Source organism: Geotrypetes seraphini, chromosome 1 (genome assembly GCF_902459505.1).
Source record: "Geotrypetes seraphini chromosome 1, aGeoSer1.1, whole genome shotgun sequence".
Lineage (NCBI taxonomy): Eukaryota > Metazoa > Chordata > Amphibia > Gymnophiona > Dermophiidae > Geotrypetes > Geotrypetes seraphini.
The window spans coordinates 68,011,035-68,033,886 of NC_047084.1; the positions used below are offsets into that span (position 1 = coordinate 68,011,035).

General features: G+C 42.9%; 1 protein-coding gene across 1 annotated transcript in view; it reads right to left on the bottom strand.

The window, feature by feature from the left end:
• Positions 1 to 22,852, bottom strand: part of NIPBL (NIPBL cohesin loading factor) — a 1,354,860-nt gene that overhangs the window by 537,666 nt on the left and 794,342 nt on the right. The window contains 1 exon segment of the mRNA XM_033932779.1: positions 13,476 to 13,556. Within this exon segment, the coding sequence (XP_033788670.1) occupies positions 13,476 to 13,556 (81 nt within the window).

The window sequence follows — 22,852 nt, forward strand, 5'->3', positions numbered from 1 at the left end:
AGGAAGCATATGAACGCTTCAGTGTACAGAAGAAAACATAAGAATAGCCTTACTGGGTCAGACCAATGGTCCATCAAGCCCAGTAGTCCATTCTCATGGTAGCCAATCCAGGTCACTAGTACCTGGCCAAAACCAAAGGAGTAGCAACATTCCATGCTACCGATCCAGGGCAAGCAGTGGCTTCCTCCATGTCTTTCTCAATAACAGACTAGAGAATGTGGGAAGCTAGGAAACAGAACATAGAAACATAGAAAGATGACGGCAGAAAAGGGCTGTAGCCCATCAAGTCTGCCCACTCTACTGTCCCACCCCATTAAGTCAGAGTGCTTCTCAACCCACGTAGAGATCCCACGTGGATGTCCCATTTATTCTTAAAGTCGAGCACGCTAGTGGCCTTGATCACCTGCACCGGTAGTTTGTTCCAGTGATCCACCACCCTTTCTGTAAAGAAATACTTCCTGGTGTCACCACCAAATCTCCCTCCTCTGAGTTTGAGCAGGTGCCCTCTTGTGACTGAAGGTCCCTTAGGAAAGAATATGTCGTTTTCCACCTCTACACGACCCGTGACGTACTTAAATGTCTCAATCATGTCACCCCTCTCCCTGCGCTACTCTAGAGAGTAGAGCTGCAACTTGCCCAGTCTTTCCTCGTATGAGAGACCCTTGAGTCCGGAGACCATCCTAGTGGCCATTCGCTGGACCGACTCAACTCGAAGAACATCTTTACGGTAATGTGGCCTCCAGAATTGCACACAGTACTCCAGATGAGGTCTCACCATGGCTCTGTACATGGCATTATGATTTCAGGTTTACGGCTGACGAAGCTTCTATTGATACATCCCATCATCCGCCTTGCCTTGGATGAGGCCTTCTCTACCTGTTTGGCAGCCTTTATGTCTGCACTGATGATTACTCCCAAGTCCCGTTCTTCTGAGGTCGTAGCTAGTGTTTCTCCATTCAAGGTGTATGTTCTGCATGGATTTCTGCTGCCGAGATGCATCACCTTACACTTCTTTGCATTGAAGCCCAGCTGCCATGTTGAGGACCAGTTTTCCAACTTGATCAGATCCTGCGCCATACCATCCGTGAGATCGCTTTCACCTACTATATTACACAGTTTGGTGTCGTCGGCAAACAGCGCTATTTTTCCCTGAAGCCCTCGGGTCAAGTCCCTTATGAATATGTTAAAAAGGGATGGTCCCAGGACTGAGCCCTGCGGCACTCCGCTAGTCACTTCCGATGTCTCAGAGAGGGTGCCATTGACCACCACTCTCTGAAGTCTTCCACTTAGCCAATCGTTGACCCATGCAGTTAGTTTCTCACCTAACCCGATCGATTTCATCTTGTTTAATAGTCTACGGTGTGGGACACTGTCAAAAGCTTTACTGAAATCCAAGTATACTATGTCCAGAGACTCTCCCGAGTCTAGCTTTCCTGTCACCCAATCAAAGAAGCTGATGAGATTGGACTGGCATGACCTGCCCCTAGTGAATCCATGTTGACAGGGATCCCTCAGATTCCCCTCATCCAATATCATGTCTAATTTCCCTTTAAGTAGAGTTTCCATGAGTTTACACACTATTGATATGAGACTTACTGGTCTGTAATTCGCAGCCTCCGCTCTGCAACCCTTTTTGTGCAGAGGAACAACATTGGCAGTTTTCCCGTCCAGGGGGACCCTCCCCGAACTTAGGGAGAGATTGAAGAGCATGGCTAACGGTTCCGCCAAAACATCGCATAGCTCTCTGAGCACTCTTGGGTGCAGATTGTCCGGTCCCATGGCTTTGTTCACCTTGAGTCTTGACAGTTCTCTGTAAACATCAGCTGGTGTGAACTCAAACTCCTGAAATGGGTCATCCATGCTTTGCTTTGCATCCAGCCGAGGCCCGTGCCCTGGTGCCTCGCAGGTAAAGACTGAACAGAAGTAGAGTCCTCAGGCAAATGATGGTTGAAAGGGACAAGGGGATAGGGGTACTAATAGAGAAGACACACAACAAGGAAACATTCAGTCTGAGGTCTAGCTGGGAGGTCCTCTTGGCTAGAAGGGAACCGAGAGGCCAAGTACAGACAAGTAATACATAAACAAATTTAATGGTTAATTTAAAAAAATTGTAACTTTGAAATGTTAATGGAATACATCCCTCATTAAGTAGACAAAAATATTTTTGTATGTGATAAAACATGGAACCGATATTTCATTTCAGCAGGACCCCTATTTTAATGCAATAAAGCATGAGAAATAGGATACTCCACATTTAATAGCACACACAGAGGGGTAGTGATACTAATACACAAGTGCATTTCATTTGAGCAGCATATAAAAGTCCAAGATTGAATCATAATCATGGTAGGAGAAAAATTGGGGCAATGAATTATAATATATAGTGATACGAAAGAGAGACTATGTACTTACCCTGGTAATCTCTTTTCCAGTAGATAGGTGGGATAATCTACACAGATAGGTTGTGTCCCTATGGCCACAAGCCATCTGCAGAAGGAATCCACTCTGGATTTTTTCTCAGTGCCTCTGCTATACTTCACTGGGCTCCTCAGCTCTACCTACCCTGTTTCCCCGATGATAAGGCAGGGCCATCAAATAAGACAGCCCCCCCTTTTTAGAAAAAAATGTAAAATAAGGCACCCCCCCGCAAATAAGCCACCCACCGATACCTGCGCTTACCCGAATCGGGTGGTACGGTGGGTGACTCCGTGTGGTCCCTCCGTCTACCGTATTTGCCTCCATGGCTGCGTGCCGCGCCTCATCATGAAGTGAAGAGGAGGAAGTGACAGGACTGCAGCGCGCGCACGTGACTCCGCGCAAGGAAACACAGGCAGCTTCCCTCATCCCTCCCTAACGGAGACTGCAGGAGTTTGTTCACGGCCAGAACATCCAAAAGTGAGACACGCAGACAGGTTTCTTTTGCTGTGAGCAATACCACTTACTGTATATAAAGCCTGTTTAAAATGCATACGGTATATAAACAATGGTTTCACATTGTCAAGTCCCCTCTGATGCTGCACTACAGAATAATCTCTTTACTGTGTTTCCCTGACGGAGAACATTGGGGACATTAAATGGTACAATATATGGTATGATGGATAAAGCTGGCCATACACGGTACGATTTTTCGGCCGACCGATTCTTCAGCCGTCAAATAAGACAGCCCCCCCTTTTTAGAAAAAAATGTAAATAAGGCATCCCCCCGAAAATAAGCCCTAGAGCATATTTTGGCCTTCCAAAAAAAATAAGACAGTGTCTTACCATCGGGGAAACAGGGTAGTTAGTACCCATGCACTGAGAGCCACTAAATCAATGTGAAGTAGAGACATCTCTGGCAATCAAGTTCAGCAACAACCATTCTGCTCAAGAAGTAACATTAGAACATCAACTGAAAACAGCCAACAAAGGCCACAAAGGAGCTCAGAAACTACTCCTGCAGAAAAAAAGTAACATATATACAGTATTCTTCCCAGCCCACAAGAACTGACAGGCATCCAAGAAACAACTTGGAGAAGCATAAACAGACTGAGCCAGTAGGCAGGTGCAGGAAAGACAGGGCAGGAGTCTAGATATCTTGCCTATCAAATGGAAAAGATCTTACCAGGGTAAAGAGGGAAAGGGAATGGGGACCTGTATACTGCTTTTTTGTGGCTTTGGCATTTCAAAGTTTACATTCAAGAAGTGGGTAATGGAAGATTAAGTGACTTGACAAGGGTCACAAGGAGCAGGACCAGGATTTGATCTCACAACCTCTTGGTGCAGAGGCAGCAGCTTAACCTGTGAACCACAGCCCTTCCCTCCCTGTAAATAATCTCTTTCTCCAGTGCAAGGAAAATACAAGAGGAAATGCAATTTTGGACTTAATTCTAAATTGACTGCGAGGACCGGCACAAGGTGTAGAAGTAGAAGGGACGCTAGGAAACAGCAATCACAACATGATCCGCTTCGACCTGGACGCAGGGGTGAAACATTGGTCCAGAACGATGGCCACGGCACTGAACTTACGAAAAGGGAATTACGAAGGGATGAGACTCATGGTGGGGAAGAAGATTAAGAAGAGGATAAGCACTGTAAAAACGCTTGGTCCTTTTTTAAGGACACAGTCACTGAGGCACAAAATCTATATATACCGCGTATCAACAAGGGATCCAAGAGGAAAAAGAACAAAGAACCAGCGTGGTTCACTGTAGAGGTGAAGGAAGTGATCAGGCATGAAAACTTCATTTAAGGAATGGAAAAGGTCAAGAAAGGACAAAAACTGGAATAAGAACAAACAACATTAACGCAGGTGCCATAAGGTGGTAAAATGGGTCAAAAGAGACTAAGAGGAAAAAATAGTCAAGGAGACGAAAAGCTTCAAGCTGTTCTTTCGATATATTAAGGGGAAACGCGAACATCAAAACCACAAATAGGTAGGGAGAAGTGTACTCACCTTTCCTTCCTCCAAGCAAATTCCATTAACCACCACCCTCTGGCGTCTGTCTGTCAACCAGTTTCTAATCCAGTTCACCACTTTGGGTCCTAACTTCAGCCCGTCAAGTTTGTTCAAGAGCCTTCTATGAGGAATAGTGTCAAAGGGTTTGCTGAAATCTAAGTAAATTAGGTCTAGCATATGCCCTTGATCCAATTCTCCAGTCACCCAATCAAAGAATTCAATCAGATTCATCTGGCACAATTTACTTCTTGTAAAACTATGTTGCCTCGGATCCTGTAACCCAGTGATTCCCAACCCTGTCCTGGAGGAACACCAGGCCAATCGGGTTTTCAGGCTAGCCCTAATGAATATGCATGAGAGAGATTTGCATATGATGGAAGTGATAGGCATGCAAATTTGCTTCATGCATATTCATTAGGGCTAGCCTGAAAACCCAATTGGCCTGGTGTTCCTCCAGGACAGGGTTGGGAACCACTGCTGTAACCCATTTGATTCTAGGAATTTCACTATCCTTTCTTTCAGCAACGCTTCCATTATTTTTCCAATAACCGAAGTGAGGCTTACAGGCCTGTAGTTTCCCGCTTCATCTCTACGACAACTTTTGTGAATGGTGACCATATTCACTCTTCTCCAATCCCCAGGAACCACTCCTGTCTCCAAAGATTTGTTGAACAAATCTTTAATAGGACCCTCCAGAACCTTTCTGAACTCCCTCAATATCCTGGGATGGATCCTGTCCGGTCCCATTGCTTTGTCCATCTTCAATATGATATGTACTCCATTCTTGTATGTAACTCTGGCAGACAATCTCAGTCCTTCTTCACAATCTTTTTCCATGAACACAGAACAGAAGTATTTGTTTAACATGTTTGCCTTTTCCTCATCACTCTCCACATATCGATACATATCATCTTTTAGTCTCGTAATTCCATTTTTCTTCTTATATCTTTCACTAATATATCTGAAAAAAAATTTGTCCCCCTTTTTTACAATCCTAGCCATTTGCTCTTCCGCTTTCATCAGACGTATCTCTCTCTCTTGGCTTCTTTCAGTTTCACCCGGTAGTCCTTTCTGTACTCCTCTTTGCACGATCCAGTAAGGATACCTCTCAGTACTGAGCAGCAGCATCAATATGCACTCCTGCTCATGTTGCTAAGCAGCTGAAGGAACTTGTGGCAGCCGGTTAGCAGCAGGGCAGGAACTTGGAAAGTTCACTCCTGCCCGCTGCACCTCCACCGCGGATCAGCAAGATGAGGTACCATATGAGGCTAGGGCAGAGCCTGGGAGAGAGTGTGAGGGGTGCAGAGTCTGTCAGTGGAAGGGGGAAGGAAGAAAGGGGGCTGGTGCAATGCCTGACAGGGGAGAGAGGGAAGGGTGCTGGGTGCAGTGTCTGGCAGGAAGAGAGCTGGGTAAAGTGCCTGATCGGGGAGGGAGGCGGGGAAGCTGGCTGGGTGCAGAGCTTGGCAGGGGGCTGTGGAATGTGTGTATCTATCAAGGCCCCTGAGAACAACACTGCATACAAGCACACTTTTACTACACAATGAACTAAGAAATGGATTTCTACCAAATACATTCTTTAAAATGTTCTTTTTTTTTTTAAGAAAAAGCTCCTATGACTACCCTGCTTTTTAATTTTGTGATGAAATATTAAGTTGAAGGATATTCAATTTATAGGGGATCTAAATGCCAGACTAAATTTTCTGAAAGCAAATTAACTATTTACACTGACTGCAAATGCCTTGCTCATGCTCCAGCTGAAGCTCCTGACAGGGCAAGGCATTTGAATATTAAGTTGCCCGACATATATTCGAGTCAACCATTTTTCCTCCTTTTATATTTGGATCGACTTATATTCGAGTATATACGGTAGCAATTTCCAGAGCAGATCCTTGCAGAATTGCACCTGAAGGCACCTATAGTGGACCATTTCCATACGAAAGTGAGGAACATTTAGTGTCTCGTTCACAGACTAAGTCTAGGATGAGTATTCAATCTTCTGTGCTTTTCTTGGGTACTAAGTATATGGAGTATCTGCCGGAGCCCAATTCTTTTTCAGGAACTGGTTCTATGGCATGAATGTACAAGTGGTTGTACCATTGCTCGGACTCTGGCCTCTTTTTTCTGGGCATCCAGATGGGGAGTTGAGGAACACATCTGGAGGAGGCCAATGTGAGGGAGGGCAGTTGTTGACCTGGTGTCATTGTGACTTGTTAGATGAACTGTCATGGGAACCTGAGGGTTGCCGGTGCCTGTAACTGCCAAATCTCAGCCTTGACCCCTAGAAGGACCTTTGAGAAGAGTAACTGGGGGAAAGCTGGCAGAATCTCCTAGAGGTACAAAAATTGCCTCTGCTGCTCCCAGCAGAATGATGACCCTTGCTTTCAAGGAGGGATTTGGGATAATGATCTGCCACACTGGCCAGAAGGTCATCTGGCCATAAGCATCTGACCCTTAAAGCAGTTGGAAGTCCAGAGCCATAGGAGCAAGCTCAGACATAGCTTTGGACACCATTAGAGAGCCTTCAGATGACTCACATTGGTCAGTGACTAAGGAAGTGATGTCTGGAAGAGAAGGAAAAAAGGCAGTCTGTGCATTAATGTAGCTTATAATAGAACACAGAGGTGGAGGGCTGCTGGGAATCGAGCTTGAACATAGAGAATGTCAGAAATAACACTGAGGGGTCATTATGGTGATCCACAGCCGCCCTTGTCTCCTGAACTCTGGACCCCGAAAGGGACCTCAAATCATCCACAGACGTAGTGTAGCCTTATGAAAACAAAGGCATGGAAAGAGAACTTCAGTCCTCCCAGTTCTGTTCCAAAGGGTCACTGACACTAGGAGCCGGCATGGTATGAGTTGGAAATGCGTATTTGGGACATGAAGCCACCTGAGGCGGAGCCAGCAAGCTCATAGGCAGCGCAGTGCTTCCCGGGCCCGTTAGGTAGGCTTTCTAAACAGACTAACAAAATCAGAAAAGTCTTGCACCACAGGTCATGAGGACCCCTGCAAGACCCCTACCTGGAGAATGAGGGTCTCCTCTGCCACCACGCACTGCGTTTTTCTCCCTCACTGCATGCGGCCTCTGAACGGGATCTCTTCCTCATAGACTGGACTTTCTGTGGTTCCAACACCCTGGAGGACTGAATAGATGCAGTCTGAAGTTCCTGCCCCTTCCTCTTGCGCCCCACGGAATGTGGAACACAGCCAGTCCTCAGATGGTAAATCCACATAAATAAATGCAGGAATTAGAGCTAGACTGACCTGGGCCATCCATTGCAGATGATCCCTAGGCAAAACAAGATGTTCTGAGGCAGTAAAAGCACTTTGAAAAAAAAAAATCATAAAAAAATCCAAGATGACCGCTGTAAGCAAATTCATGCCAAAAAACAACCTGTGGGAACTTGACTGAAAAATAAAAAATGTTGAAAAAGAAGTTTTGGAAGTGTGGGAACCTGACTTTGCTAGCGCCCTCCCCCCCCTTCCGATTTTCCAAATAGAGAATAATGGGAGTACTCATGTGACTTCTAATGCCTGTCAGTTTGGAGCAACCTGCCTGCAGGAAAAGGATTTCTGCCTCAGAAATTGCCAGGAACAAGTCCATTGCTGGAGATCTTCAGACTACTGATTGGGTGGACCCGACCACGGACTTTTATACCCCGACTAAGGCTAAGTATCTTAATAGAAAATTCGACCCTCAACTTAGCCTGTGTTTTAGATTTTGGCCCCTTATGTGATTGAGTTTGACACCCCTGACATAAGGTCTACTCCCCAGCCTAAACTAAACTAAACCTTAAGCTTATATACCACATCCTCTCTCTAAAGATAGAGCTCGGCACAGTTTACATGTACTTTAAAGTATGGAAAAAAACATAAGAATTAGTGATTATAAAAAGCCTAAACCCAGAAAAGTCCATAAGAGAAATATTACTGAGGAGCAGTGTTCCCATTTGTGTTTTCCTGCCTGTGGTTGGGAAAGTAGGGAACAAAAGATCATAGGAACCAATGACACCCGGAAGGCAGTTACTAGGGGGTCGTTAAAGCCTGTGAAGCACAACATCATCTATGGGGGAATAGTTTCACAGTAACATCAAATAACTTCTAGAAAGCCCCAGATTAGAGAACAAGCCCCAGGTGAAGCCAATCAGGGTTCCCATAAGAATAAGCAGTTTGTTACAGGGAGAGGCACACACCAACAGCACAACCACAGAGAAGGATGGACCTGTGAAGAGCAACCAATGCTTAGAGCCAGGAGAGCCATCCTTTAAACTGTCTCTGTTGTCTTTAATCTACTCAATATCACATATAGTCCAGTCACACAGGACAACATATACAGTGCCAGAGGGATATCAGATTACCCTCTGAGCAACATAGCTCTAAGGGATTACTTCCTCATCTTTCCCGAAGTCACATCTATTTTTATTACGCTTTTATATATTAATCTTTCATTTTTATAAATAGTTTTCAATAAATAGTTTTGTAGATAATTCACTTAGCTTAGCTTTCAGCCATTACTGGAAATCCCCTCAGCCAACGCGTTTCGTTCTCTTTCTCAAGGCAGTGGGGAGGCTGAGCCTTGAGTGAGGTGACAGCTTGCCAGCCCTGTGCTGGAGTAGACTTCCAGTAATGGCTGAAAGCTAAGCTAAGTGAATTATCTACAAAACTATTTATTGAAAACTATTTATAAAAAATGAAAGATTAATATATAAAAGCGTAATAAAAATAGATGTGCCTTAGGGAAAGATGAGGAAGTAATCCCTTAGAGCTATGTTGCTCAGAGGGTAATCACTGTATATGTTGGTATATGAGGGTGACACTGTATATGTTGTCCTGTGAGACTGGACTATATGTGATATTGAGCAGAGCCAGGAGAAGCATTAAACATGGAACCTAGGTTAGCCCAGAGTTAAATGCACTTTCTGATACTGCTGATATTGAAAGGATTGATAGTTACCTGAAGATAAGACTGAAGAAGTTTACCCAGATGACTGTATGGAATTTGAGGAAGCATATTCTGAATTAGAAGAGGATATTATGGAGACAGACTGTGGTTAAAAGCAATGCTGGTTTTTAAATCCATGTTTCAGCAGTGAAAATAAGTTTGACTTATTTTTCTCAAGTAACTCTGTGGCTGAGAAACCTGAATTATGTGTTGAATGCTAAAGCTCTAAGGACTGTGTGCTTGTTTTGCCAAATTTAAAGGAATGTTTAAGCTGAATAATTGTTTTGTGTTGTCCCTTTTTCTTTTGGCTGTGCTGGACTATAAAGCATAGTTCAGGCAAGGGCTGGTAGTGGTTTTGGGTTGGATTTTGGGCCATACTATTGGGGAGGGACCAACCACCGGTCAATGTGGGAGGAGGCCCTTCTACCCTGAGTGCTTGCCTATTAGCTCAGGGTGGCATAAATCCAGTCAGGCCCTACAAATAAAAGAGCTTTACTAAATGAAAATACTTTCTGTGAGAAGTTTTCCCTGTTTTGGAAGGTTTAGCTCTGAGAGGAATAAGGCTAAAATGGAATCCTACTGTTGGTAGGCCTCAGGCCTGTGGAAACCATTTTGCTCAGTGAAGAAAGATTTTTTCTGTTTTGGTTTCGACTGAGTTGAAATGTTGATTGATCACTGCTAAAGTTTGAATTTGAATTGCTTTTTGAGAAGAAAGGAACTTACCTGATATGCAGAAGTTTGCCTGCAGTTTTGAACTGTGATTTTGGGATTACCTGATTATTTTGGAAGCAGTGTATCACTGAAAATTATTTGCAACATTGGTATTTTTGTTGACTTGAACTACCTGAATAATAAAAACTTTATTTAAATTTGAAAACTGTATCTGAGTGCAGTCCATTTGATCCACCACTCACATAAATAACCGCTCGGTCAGTTCTTGTGTGCTCCAGACACTCCAGACCAGACCCACACGGGAGTGGCTGATGCCCGGTCACATAATATATAATGTGTATGCTGGTTTATGACATTTTATGTACTTGTGTTGCACACAGTGTGACTATTTTTGAATAATTACACAAGGCAACAAATTTTTTTTTTCAGAATTATCGACAACACAGCACATTTTTCTAAATCAATTTTTCACACTGATTTCAGATCTGTTATTAGTTTTTTTTTTTCAATCACGTAAACTTTTAAAGTTATAACTAATGTTAGTTTATAGCGTTTTAGCATTTAGGGTTTTAAGAACTGCAGCATAAACTTAAAGAAATATTGCAGTATCTTCGGTCCAAAGTCAAATAAGCACACAGCATAGCATAATTATACTGGACTGTGTCACTTAGCAACCAATATTTTTTCAAAAATGCTTAGAGTATGATTTCTTTTTGTGAGTTGTGTCTGGATTGTCATGGCACAACATCCAACAGTAGTCAGCCATCTCTCATTTCAGAAACCTTGGTAGTGATGTTCCATTAACTAATGCCCTGGTGAAAACATTCTCCTTGTTCTTCACTCACCATACCATGATTTTCTGAAAAAAAAGTCAAGATGTGAGTGCAAAAAAGTGTATTTTTAATGACATGTGACAGCCAACTTTCTGATATGAGTCAAGGAGATTCTGAACTCCTTCCTTTTATGAAGGAGACATGGTTGGCCAGAAAGTTTTCCACTAACCACTTGAATGCCTCCCAAGCTTCAAGCTCAGCTGCTGAGTGTGATTGCTTAAAATCTTCATCCTGCATAACGGACTTGATCTATGGGCCTATAAATATCCCTTCCTTCAGTTTTGCAGTGCTGATTTTTGGAAATTTCTTAACAAGATATTGAAAACTTGGTGAGTTTGCTTTACCAGGTTCTTCATCAACCCCAGCTTGATATGAAGAGGTAGAAGAAATATTTTATGAGGATCCACCAATGGCATAAATTTCACACTGCTTGTCCCTGGGTTATAGGTATCCCTCAGCTGCCAGACACGCTTGACATAATGTTCAGCTGTAAATGTGCTATCGCACAAGCACAGGAAAAAGCAGTATTTAGTGAATCCTCCTTGCATTCCTATTAGCATGCCAATGACCTTCAGATCACCACAGATGTTCCACTGGTGTGTTTTATAACTGATTGCTTCTAGTAAATTCTTCATATTCTCATAAGACTCCTTTAGATGAGCAGAATGGGCAATTGGTATACTTGGTTTGGAATTTCTTTTGTGCAGTAACACTGCCTTCAAGCTTCTCTATGAAGAATCAATGAAGAGACGCCATTCATCTGGACAATGCACTTGTGACAAACTGTTGAAGAGCCCGTTGATGTCATGACAAAAGCACAAAAGCCATTTACAGTGAAGAATGTTATAATTCCTTTTTCTGTAATGAGTTATATTGGCATCTTTTACAAGCAAGTGCTTTTGCTTAAGCCTTGATGCAAGAAACTCTGCTTTTTCTTTTGAAAGATTTAGATCACAAATAAGATCATTGAGCTCAGCTTGTGTAAAGGTCTCTGGTTCTGAATCTTCATCATTCACATCAGGATCATATAATTCTGGAGTGTGACCAGCTGCTGCATCATCCCGTTCACAGAAGCATCATCATGTTCACAGAAGCAAGTCCATCTTGTGGAGGTACAGGGACAGGCAGTAAGTCATCATGAGGAACAGGCCTAATAGAAGAATCCAGAGTAGGATATATAATTTTGTGTTTAGTTGTAGCTAAGAATCCACTTGTGTTCACAAGGCAAAAGAAGGAATCTTTAATATGGTCTCGCGGTTCCCTTCATATCATTGGGATTGCAAATGACATTGATGCCTTTCTTCAATTGAGCCAGTCACGAAGTCCGTTGGAACTGGTATAGATGATATGTGGAGTCCAAGACTTATCCTGGTCACCCAGTGGACAGCCAAAGTACAATTTGTATACCTTCTTTAGATCTACGGTAATTGGGCGACGTGCTTTCGTTGTGAATGAACCACAGATGCAACAGAAACTATCTGGATGATTAGCACAATGTCTTGGCATGATAAAGACTGATATTAATTACCGTCTGTAGCATAAAAAAAACCAAAGACAACTATCGTTAACCCTTCTTATACGTTTATCCTATAAACGCATGATATATCGCCCAATTAACGTTTATAATTATAAATAATGAGCATCATTACAAAAATGTGATGTGCTAGTGAAAAAATAGATTTGAAATCAGCATGAAAAATACTACAAAACCCACCCAACATTAACTCAGATGAAAATGATGTGTTGACCTGTGTTATCTAATAAGCTCTGATTTTCCAGTGGAAGCAATTATCTTGGGGCCACTTCACTAAACTGCAGCTTAATGAGGCCTTAGCATGCCGTGCATGGTTTATCCCACATGCTAACGCCATTTCTGCTTCAAATATGTTGCCAATACCACATAGCCATTTAACAATTTTTAGCACATAAGCACTTACCGCCACCAATTTTGTAGGCAGTAAGGGCTCACACGGTAATCCTGTGCTACCTAGTTAGTGCATGGTAATGAACATAAGAATGTATACCGGCTAAATGTAAGTGCAGGCACACCTCCTGACATATCTTTTCCCCCATATCCCCCCCCCCCCCAAAAAGAGAGAATTTAAAAAAAATGCACTGAGTCCTTTTACTAAGGCGTGTTAGCCGTTTTAGTGTGCGCTAAATGCTAATGCGTCCATAGACTATAATGGACACTTTAGCGTTTAGCTTGCGCTAAAACGGCTAGCATGCTTTAGTAAAAGGACCCCTAAATTAGCACTTACTGCAGAATGCCCGAGAGCATCTAATGTCATTTTTAACAGCATTAGACATGTATTAGTGTCTAATACAGCTTAGTAAAAGGGTCCCTTTGTTAGTTATACTTTAAGCTTAGTCTGATACAATCTTTAGTTCTTTTCTCACTTTATCCCTGTGATTCTTTTCAAGCTTTTTCTATTTTGGTTTTATTTAATATTTTCATCACTAAATAGTCTAAACATTCAAATAGTTAATTCTAAGAAGCAACTGAATGAAAATTCATTATCTGACATCCAAATGTTTATAAATGGCTGCTGAAAATCAAGTGAACAATTCTTAGTAATAAGAAATTTCTGCTTACCGCAGTAACTAACTTGATGGCGCACAACTGCAGTTCGCTGACATTTTCTACAAAAAAAGGTGTTATTCCCATTGATGATATCTAGAAGATAAAATATTAATGAATCTTTTTAATACACAATTTCTACAGCAGCAGTCATTCCTAAACCTGTCCTAAAGGACCCTCAATCAGTTGCACTTACATGTAATAAAGGCACTGCATGGTAACTTATTTCAATCAATTTCATTGTGAACATCCTGAAAACCTGACTGGCTGAGAGTTCATACACATATCTGGATAGGAAATGCCAAGTCAGAAATCTAGCATATCGGAATCCCTAACATTGGCCACCATGACAACGGGCTACTGGGCTTGATGGATCATTGGTCTGACCCAGTAAGGCTATTCTTATGTTCTTATAATTTTCTACTAGCATAATCAATTATGAATAATCTGTCTGGACAGATTATTTTCTAACCATGCCCCAATTTTATTTCTCATTTCTTTAAGCCCAAAATAGCACTTGTTCATAGCAGATGTCCTTTCAGTAGAAATGTGTCTTCTAAAAGTTATTTTCTTTAGGATTATTTTAAAAACGTCTTATTTGAAGAAAATAAACCACTATAACACATGGAAATCTGCACAGCAATTTTACTGAAACAAGGAATTTGGGGGATATGAATGTCCTCTATCCAAATCAAACAAAAGACCTAGAATCAAACAACTGATTAACATTTACAAAGCAGAACTCAATAACACCAGATGATCTTATTACTGTACTCCCCCCAAATTCACGGGGGTTACGTTCCAGGAACACCCGTGAGCTTCAAAAAACTGCAAATATTGGATGCGGGGATTGGAGGCGGGAGAGGGCTGCGGGGGAGGTGGGGGGCCGCAAGCCACTTTTATGTTTTTTTGTTTTTTTTTAAACTTGGATCTCGCAGGAGGTGCCGAGGACTTCTGCCTGCCTGGAGTTGACTGCCGATCTGCTCTGCCTCCTGCCGTCTTATGCTTTCGGGACTTTCTCTGGAGTCATTGTAGTGTAAAAACACGCCCAAAAAATCCATGAATAATTGAGTCTGCAAATTCGGAACCACAAATTCACGGGGGTATACTGTATTTAGCAAAGATTGGTTTGCAGCATTTGAACTAAAGAATTTTGTTTCATATGTGGAAAGATCTGACAGTAACACTAAAAACAAAGACTCCTTGTGATAACCTTAAGGCTGCAAATTTAGCAACCTACTTGTACGAAAAAGTAGTTATGCTACATAATGCACTACTCTAGGAACAGCAAAAATGTATTAAAATCATTAGAAATACTTCCTGAGAAAAATTTACATGTCCCTGTTGAAAGACTTTAGACCAGTGTTCTTCAACCACCGGTCCAAGGGACCATTGCCGGTCCACAGAAATTTCCTGCTGGTCCACAGGGCCAGCACATGCATCAGGCCCAAAAGTGTTCTTCAACCGCCGGTCCACGGTGCAATCGATGCGGCATTATCTTCGAGCCAGCTCCCTCTTCCTAACTGATTCAGTACACAAAGCCACGGGCAGTGGCTCCTACGGGCATCCTGCGCCTGAACCGGAAGCCTTCTCTCTGACGTTGCAATGTCAGAGGGAAGGCTTCCAGATGAGGCACAGGACGTGCAAGGTGCAATTAGTATTATTATGGGGGCGGGGTATGGGGTGGAGATTGGGTAGAGATGGGCGGGGTCTGGCTCACAACTTAGCCCAGTGTTCTTCAACTGCCGCTCCACAGACCGATGCCGGTCCACAGAATAATTCTTTTATTTCTGCCGGTCCATAGGTGTAAAAAGGTTGAAAAACATTGCTTTTGACTACTTTTGATGTTTCAGAAACGTCAGTTGGCTCACAGCTTTCTAAATTAAGCAAGTTTTTCTGTCCTCTGGATAGATGCCCTTCAATATTAAGGCAACTTCCCTCAGCTGTTCGATGGATAATCGCTCTAATGAACTACCTGCTACAAGTGGAATTTTTCTCAACATCTGTGGGTAGACTTTTACCTGTTCCTAAATCCTCTTCTCTAGATCTAATCTAATCTAAACGTTAAGTTTATATACCGCATCCTCTTCATAATTATAGAGCTCTGCACAGTTTACAAGAGCTTAATATAAGGAAGAAACAACTTAGTGAGGTTAGAGGGTGAGTAGGAGGGAAGAGAACATTACATTTTTGTGAATAGTCTAGTTTTCAGATGCTTTCAGAATAGTTGGAAGGAGCCCAGATTCCGAAGTGGGGCAGTAAGGTTATTCCAAAGCTCAGTGATTCTGAAGAAGAGAGATTTCCCTAATTTTCCCGCATAGAGGATACCTTTTAGTGAGGGGAAGGATAGTTTAAGTTTTTGGGAGGATCTGTGGAACCAGGACTCAAGGAATTCCAGGAGAGTGGTATTAGGGAAGAACCTTAAAAGGATCTTAAAGGACAGTGTAGGATCTTAAAAGCTAGGCAGGCGCATTTAAAATGAACCCGGGAAATTACTGGGAGCTAATGAAGCTTGGACAGAAGTGGGGAAACATGATCAAATTTGCTTTTTGCGAAGATCAGCTTGGCTGCAGTGTTCTGAATTCGCTTAAGTCTTTGAAGACTTTTTTTGGTTAGACTTAAATAGATGGAGTTACAGTAGTCTAGTCTGGAGAGGATGATAGATTGTACAAGGACGGCAAAATGTTGTTGTTGGAAGCAGGATCTCACTTTCCTGAGCTTGTGGAGGCAAAAAAAGCAAGACTTTAGCAAGTAGTTAAGATGGTCATTGAAGGAAAGAGAAGAGTCTATGAAGATGCCTAGAACTTTGCTTGAGAACTCAAGCTGCAGCTATAGGCCATTGTTAATCTGCCACTCTTTACCAAACTGGCTGAATCATTATTGGACAATTAGTGGATTTCATACATAAATTTTCAATATTAAGTAGTAGTGGTTAGAACAAATGTCATTGCTCTAGCCAATATAGCAAAACAAATGGAAGAGACTCATTGGCAACTGTGACTTGGATTAAAATAGACACCAGTGAAGGTTGTGCTGCTGCCAAACTGTGCCAGAAACTGGAGAGCAAAACAACAAATGTGCTGGTTCTGCACAATCAGCACACAGTGTTCTTATACTGAGGCAGCAATTTCACATTTTGCACTGGTGTTATTCTATCTTTGCAATGAGGCTGACAATGTCTGCCCTGGTAATGCAAAACAAAGGTTAGTGCAACTGGCATTCCTGAACCACTTTGCTAATGAACACAGCTGCACCCAAGTAACATCTGCACTGAGGTGCCTAAGCATCTCTATTGCTTTACATGTGAATTTCGAGGTTGTCCAGACAAATATACATGTGCAAGCATGCCAAAGATAGCTGTGTTTTAGGCCTGGAAGTATAGAAGGTGGTTTGTATAGGGAGGAAGAAGAAATATCTGCCGAGGAGAATTTACAGTCAGCCAACTTCTGAGCAGATGACATTCTGCTTCTCTCCTGAGCCAGAAGCTGCCTTTTTTCTGCCTCATAGTGCTTGCAGAGGCAGTTCAGGTAGTCTTTCTGGGCTCATGGAGACAATCTGTCACAATGCTTGTGAACTCAATTATGTTCTAAAACTAGACATATCGGGTTGAATGGATGTCAGCCCTGGATCTTTTTCCCACACTGAGCACATGGTTAGAATCTTGATTGTATCAATAAAAAATGAAGAAAACAAAAAATTGTCCAAAAGACAAAAATCTCATACAACAGAGGACAAAAATAGAATCAAGTAAACATTCAACTGCCAGACCATGTGTTTCCCAAGGCATCAATTTATTGAAAACATTCTTTGCCCTTTTTTTGGGATGAACAATCAATTTATAGTCGTCTGGTAAAGTGATTTATGCTGTGCAAAAAAATATATTTTCCAAAAAATAAAGTGCTTAAAGTGCATAAAGTGCCCAAGAAAAGAAAGCACCAATTATACTCGCCCGACGGCTGCTCAACCATTTCACATTTTTCATCAGGGGCTGTGCTTCCATAAGATATTGCACATAAATAATTTCAAAAAATGTCCATGAATGCCTTATGGTTTGCACTCGCACAGCATTTTGCTGTGCGGGTGCAAACCATAAGGCGTTCATGGACATTTTGTTGTGCGGGTGCTGTGCATTTTGTTGTGCGGGTGCAAACCATAAGGCGTTCGTGGACATTTTTTGAAATTATTTATGTGCAATAGCTTATGGAAGCACAGCCCCTGATGAAAAATGTGAAACGGTTGGGCAGCCGTTAGGCAAGTATGATTGGTGCTTTCTTTTCTTGGGCACTTTATGCACTTTATTTTTTGGAAAATATGTTTTTTTGCACAGCATAAATCACTTTACCAGATGACTATAAATTGATTGTTTATCCCAAAAAAAGGGCAAAGAATTTTCAATAAATTGATGCCTTGGGAAACACATGGTTGAATGTTTACTTGATTCTATTTTAGAATCTTGATTGTGCCAGCAACATTTTCCATGAAAGGGAAAATAACAAATTAACAAACTAAATGAGATGAAAGGGAAAATAACAAATTAACAAACTAAATGAGAAGAAGGAAAAACAATGCTGAAAACAAAGGATGATATAACCCTCTTTATGAATGGAAGAGCTTTGTTTTTGTGACTGGTGGAATAAAAACCAATATGGAAGGGACTGAAAAGAACACAGAATGTGAGAAGGGCCACTTATACTTGGAATTTTATATTTTATTCTGAGCTCTGGGAAAGCTATTCTGTGCCAGTTCAGTCAGATGATGTCACTCACCTGTGTGCCTAATTAATCTTGCTTAATGGAAAAACATGTACTGTACTCTATATTCCTGAAAATTTCCCTATCAGCATTTACGCCTCCTTCAAGTTACATACAGCTCTGAGCGAATTTCTTTGTTTGGACATGGGTATTAGGAGAATTAGATGTGAGAACAGTGCTTATATCTCTGTGTTAAAACTACCAACCACTGCAAACATTTGGGGTTTTGTACAGCAGCTTCTTTAATCAGTTCCCAGCAAACATGCTAATTTCCAACACACAGTTACAGGTGTTATCCAGGTACAGCAGGCAGCTATTCTCACATGTGGGTGACGTCATCCACGTAGCCCGGATGCGGACAGCCTTGCAAGCAGACTTGCTTGTAGAAACTCAGAAGTTTCGAGTCTACCACACCGCGCATGCGCAAGTGTCTTCCCATCCAGCTCAGGGCGCGTCTCCTCAGTTCAGATAGCTAGCAGAAAAGCCAACCAGGGAAGGTAGGTGGGTTGTGAGAATAGCTGCCTGCTGTCCCTGGATAACATCTGTTACGGTAAGTAACTGTGCTTTATCCCAGGACAAGCAGGCAGTCTATTCTCACATGTGGGTGACTTTCAAGCTAACCAGAATGGGATGGTGGGAGTGTTGGCAAATTAGGAGAATAAATTTTGTAATACTCTCTGGCCAAAATGGCCATCCTGTCTGGAGAAAACATCCAGACAATAATGAGAGGTGAAAGTATGAACCGAGGACCAGGTGGCAGCTTTGCAAATGTCCTCAATAGGAGTGGATCTGAGGAAAGCTACTGAAGCCGCCATAGCTCTGACTTTGTGAGTTGTGACTCGATTCTGTAGATGCAGTCCAGCCTGGGCATAGCAGAAAGAGATACAAGCAGCCATCCAGTGGAGATGGTATGCTTACAAATTGGATGTCCCAACTTGTTTGGATCGAAGAAGATACAAAGTTGAGGAGCAGATCTGTGTGGTTTGGTGCGTTCTAAGTAGAAGGCCAAAACATGTTTACAGTCCAGCGTATGAAGAGCTGATTCTCCAGGATGAGAATAAGGTCTTGGAAAAAACACTGGAAGTACAATATATTGGTTGAGATGAAATTCTGAAACCACTTTAGGTAAGAATTTAGGATGAGTACGGAGGACCACCTTGTCATGATGGAAAACTGTGAAACGTGGATCAGCAACTAAAGCTTGCAGCTCACTGACTCTTCGGGCAGATGTGAGGGCAGAAATAAATACTACTTTCCAAGTGAGATATTTTAGATGAACCATAGCCATTGGTTCAAAAGGAGGCTTCATCAATTGAGCAAGAACAACATTGAGATCCCAAACCACTGGAGGCGGTTTGAAAGGAGGTTTGACATTGAAAAAGTCCTTACATAAATTTGGAAACCACCGGATAAGCGGAGAGGGGTTTCCCTTCAATAGGCTGATGGAAAGCAGTAACTGCACTGAGATGGACTCGAATGGATGAAGACTTGAGGCCAGAGGTAGATAAGTGCAAATGATAGTCCAAAACAGAGGACAAGGAGATATCTTGAGGCTCCTTGTTATGAGAGATGCATCATGTAAAAATCTAGTCCATTTTTGATGGTAGCATTGTCTATTGGCAGGATTTCTAGAAGCCTCTAAAATGTCTCGTACAGGTTGAGAAAACTGAAGAGTTACGCTGAAAGGTATCAAGCTGTCAGGTATAGAGACTGCAGGTTGGGATGAAGCAGAGACCCTTGACTTTGTGTAAGCAGAGAAGGAAAAACTTCCTGAAGAAGAAAGGCGCTCTGGGATGGATTGGAAGGATACTCTCTTGGAGAAATCTGAGTGAAATGAAGAGAGTATTCTTCCCTGATTATTGACAGCACCCAGAAGTCGGTCGTAATGGACTTCCATCGATGGTAAAAATGATGGAGACAACCTCCTATGGGGAGAGGGGAGGACAGAGGCAGAACGATGGAGGTTATGCTCTGTTTGAGACAGTCAAAAAGGCTGAGCAGCCTTAGGTGCAGCAGAAGGCTGAGGTTTTTGCTGCTTTTATTTCTTGGGAGGTGCTCGAGTGTAAGGAGCTGCCCTGGGAGGATAACGCCTCTGATAAAATGGCAGAGGCCGAGAAGGTTTTGCAGGAGCCGGCGTAGGCTTTGGTCTGACGATAGAAGCAAAAGATTTTTCATGTTCCGACAACTTCTTGGTGGCAGCCTCTATGGATTCATCAAAGAGGTCATTGCCCTCACAAAGTATATTAGCCAGATGGTCCTGAATATCAATGGTGCCAGGCAGCGCATCGCTACCGAGAATGCAGCTACCTTGGAGGAAAGTTCAAAGGCATCATAAGATGACTGAAGATGCAACCTGAGTTGCGCCAAGGTAGCAGAGACTTGCTGAAACTCCAAATGTCTATGTTGACCAAGGTCTTTAGTAAAACTTGGAAGTATATCAATCAGGTACTTGAAATAAGTAGTGAAAATAAAATTATAGTTTAGGACTCTGGAACACTCTGGAAGCCATCATCGAATTTGATAAAGGCGACAGCCAAACTTGTCCATGGTCCTACCCTTTCTTCCTGGACGTACTGTGGCTTAGACCCGGGAAGGATGGGTTCGCATCAATGAAGATTCCACAAGAAGGGATTGATAAGATAGTTGTGAATTTGCAAAGCCCTTGCAATGTAGAGTTCTATATCTTGATTCCAACTTGCCTGGAACAGCAGGAATAGCATAAGGAGTCTCGAGGTTTTGTTTGAAAGTTTGAGACAAAAGTCTGTTAAGAGCAAGCTTGAGAGACTCTGTAGGAGGCCGAGGCAAACTCATTTCTTCTAAATACTCCTTAGAGTACTTAGAACCAGCGTCCAGTTTGAGATCCAGATCCTTGTCTGAGGAAAGAGGAAAAAGAGAGTTGATCTGCCAAAGCATGGCCTCGAGAGGGACTGGAAGACCTCGAGGCGCCTCTAGTGGAAAACGATGGCAAAGCCTCTCAAGAGTATTGGTATCCCAGTGAATAGACAGACTAGGACGAGGCATTAGAATCAGCTGAGTCCTCAGGTTCTGCTATTGGTGTCCTCGACCGAGGGGTTGGAGGCCTCAAAGAGTTGGAAGGCCTGGACGAGGAAGGCTTCTCCCGGGAAGAGGACCTGCGCCTCAATGAATACCAAGACGAGGGCCTCGAACGATGACGAGAGTGCTGTCTGGAAGGAGGTATCGTGCGAGGTCGAGGAGACTTTGCCCTGTGCTTCGAAACCGGCAATGTCTTTGGAGAGAGCATAGGGCTGGAAGCTGGAGATCAAAACCACATAGACTTAGTGGTTTGGATCGAGAATCTCAAGGCACTCCCAAAGACTTGGCTTCTTGTATGGAGTGTGAAGATTCCATTCAAGACACTCACAAAGACTTGACTCCTTGCATAGTGTGTGTAGATTCCAGACCAGACACTCGCAAAGACTTGACTCCTTGCATAAAGTGTGTAGATTCAGCTCGAGGCACAGGCAGTGATTCGACCTCGTGTGAGACTGCTGATTGCCCAGGCAGGAAGCAGAGTCGAGGCAGGACTGTATTTGCTCAGTAACTGAACAAATTTCCACTCTAAAATGGTCTGGATAGTAGCCTGCAATTGTGGATCTGAGTCTGAAACTGGACCACTTGCTGAGGCTAAAGGCTCCAAGGTGGCAGAAGAAGCATGCTTGAACTTAGAGGATGGATGCTTGGATATCTTAAGGACCACCGCAGGAACCTTCTGCTTAGGTATCTGACCTGAGGGAAGCTCAGGAGAAGACATGGCAGGTGTACTCGAGGCCAAGGACAATCTAAGTGAGGAAGGTCTGATGAGACTTGAGGTCGGAGTTGTGGAAGCAGGAGGACACCCTGTTAAAGCCTTGACCGAGTTGGAAGTCGAGGTCGAGGGTGTAACTGAAGAGTCCATCCTGAAAAGCTTTTCTACTTGAATCCAATGTCATTTGAGGGCTCGAGATTGAAGAGTAGCACAGCGAGTGCACGACTTCGGACTATGGTCAGGTCCGAGACACTGAAGACACCAGCGATGTGTGTCCGTGAGGTAAAAATGGCATGCTGATACTGGCTACACTTCTTGAAGCCTGTGACTGGCCGGGACATAGAAGGGAAGATAGCTGCTGCCAAGTCGAAATCCGCAGGCTACGGGTGCGCGACAAACCCCTCTAGTCAGTCAATGAAAAATAGCACTCTTTTTTTTTAAACGAAAAGAAAAGCACAGCAATCCGGTATAAAAAATTAAAACACAAACTGTGGTGAAGAGAAGGCACGAAGCAAAGGAAGTTCAACACAGAGCTTCAATGTATAGCCTTCTCGGCTCCGCGGAAAACTGAGAAGATGCGCCCTGTGCTGCGCGGGAAGGCACTCGCGCATGCGCGGTGCGGCAGACTCAAAACTTCTGAGTTTCTACAAGCAAGTCTGCTTGAGAGGCTGTACACATCCGGGCTCCGTGGATGACGTCACCCACATGTAAGAATAGGCTGCCTGCTTATCCTGGGATAAAAGTAGCTACACAGACTTTACAATTCCACATTCACCTAGCATTTTCTAAAGTAACACAATTTGTTTGAACGTATGGACGTAATTATTCATCTTCCTACCTAGACAACCTGTACAAAGTCATCTTCCATATCTGTG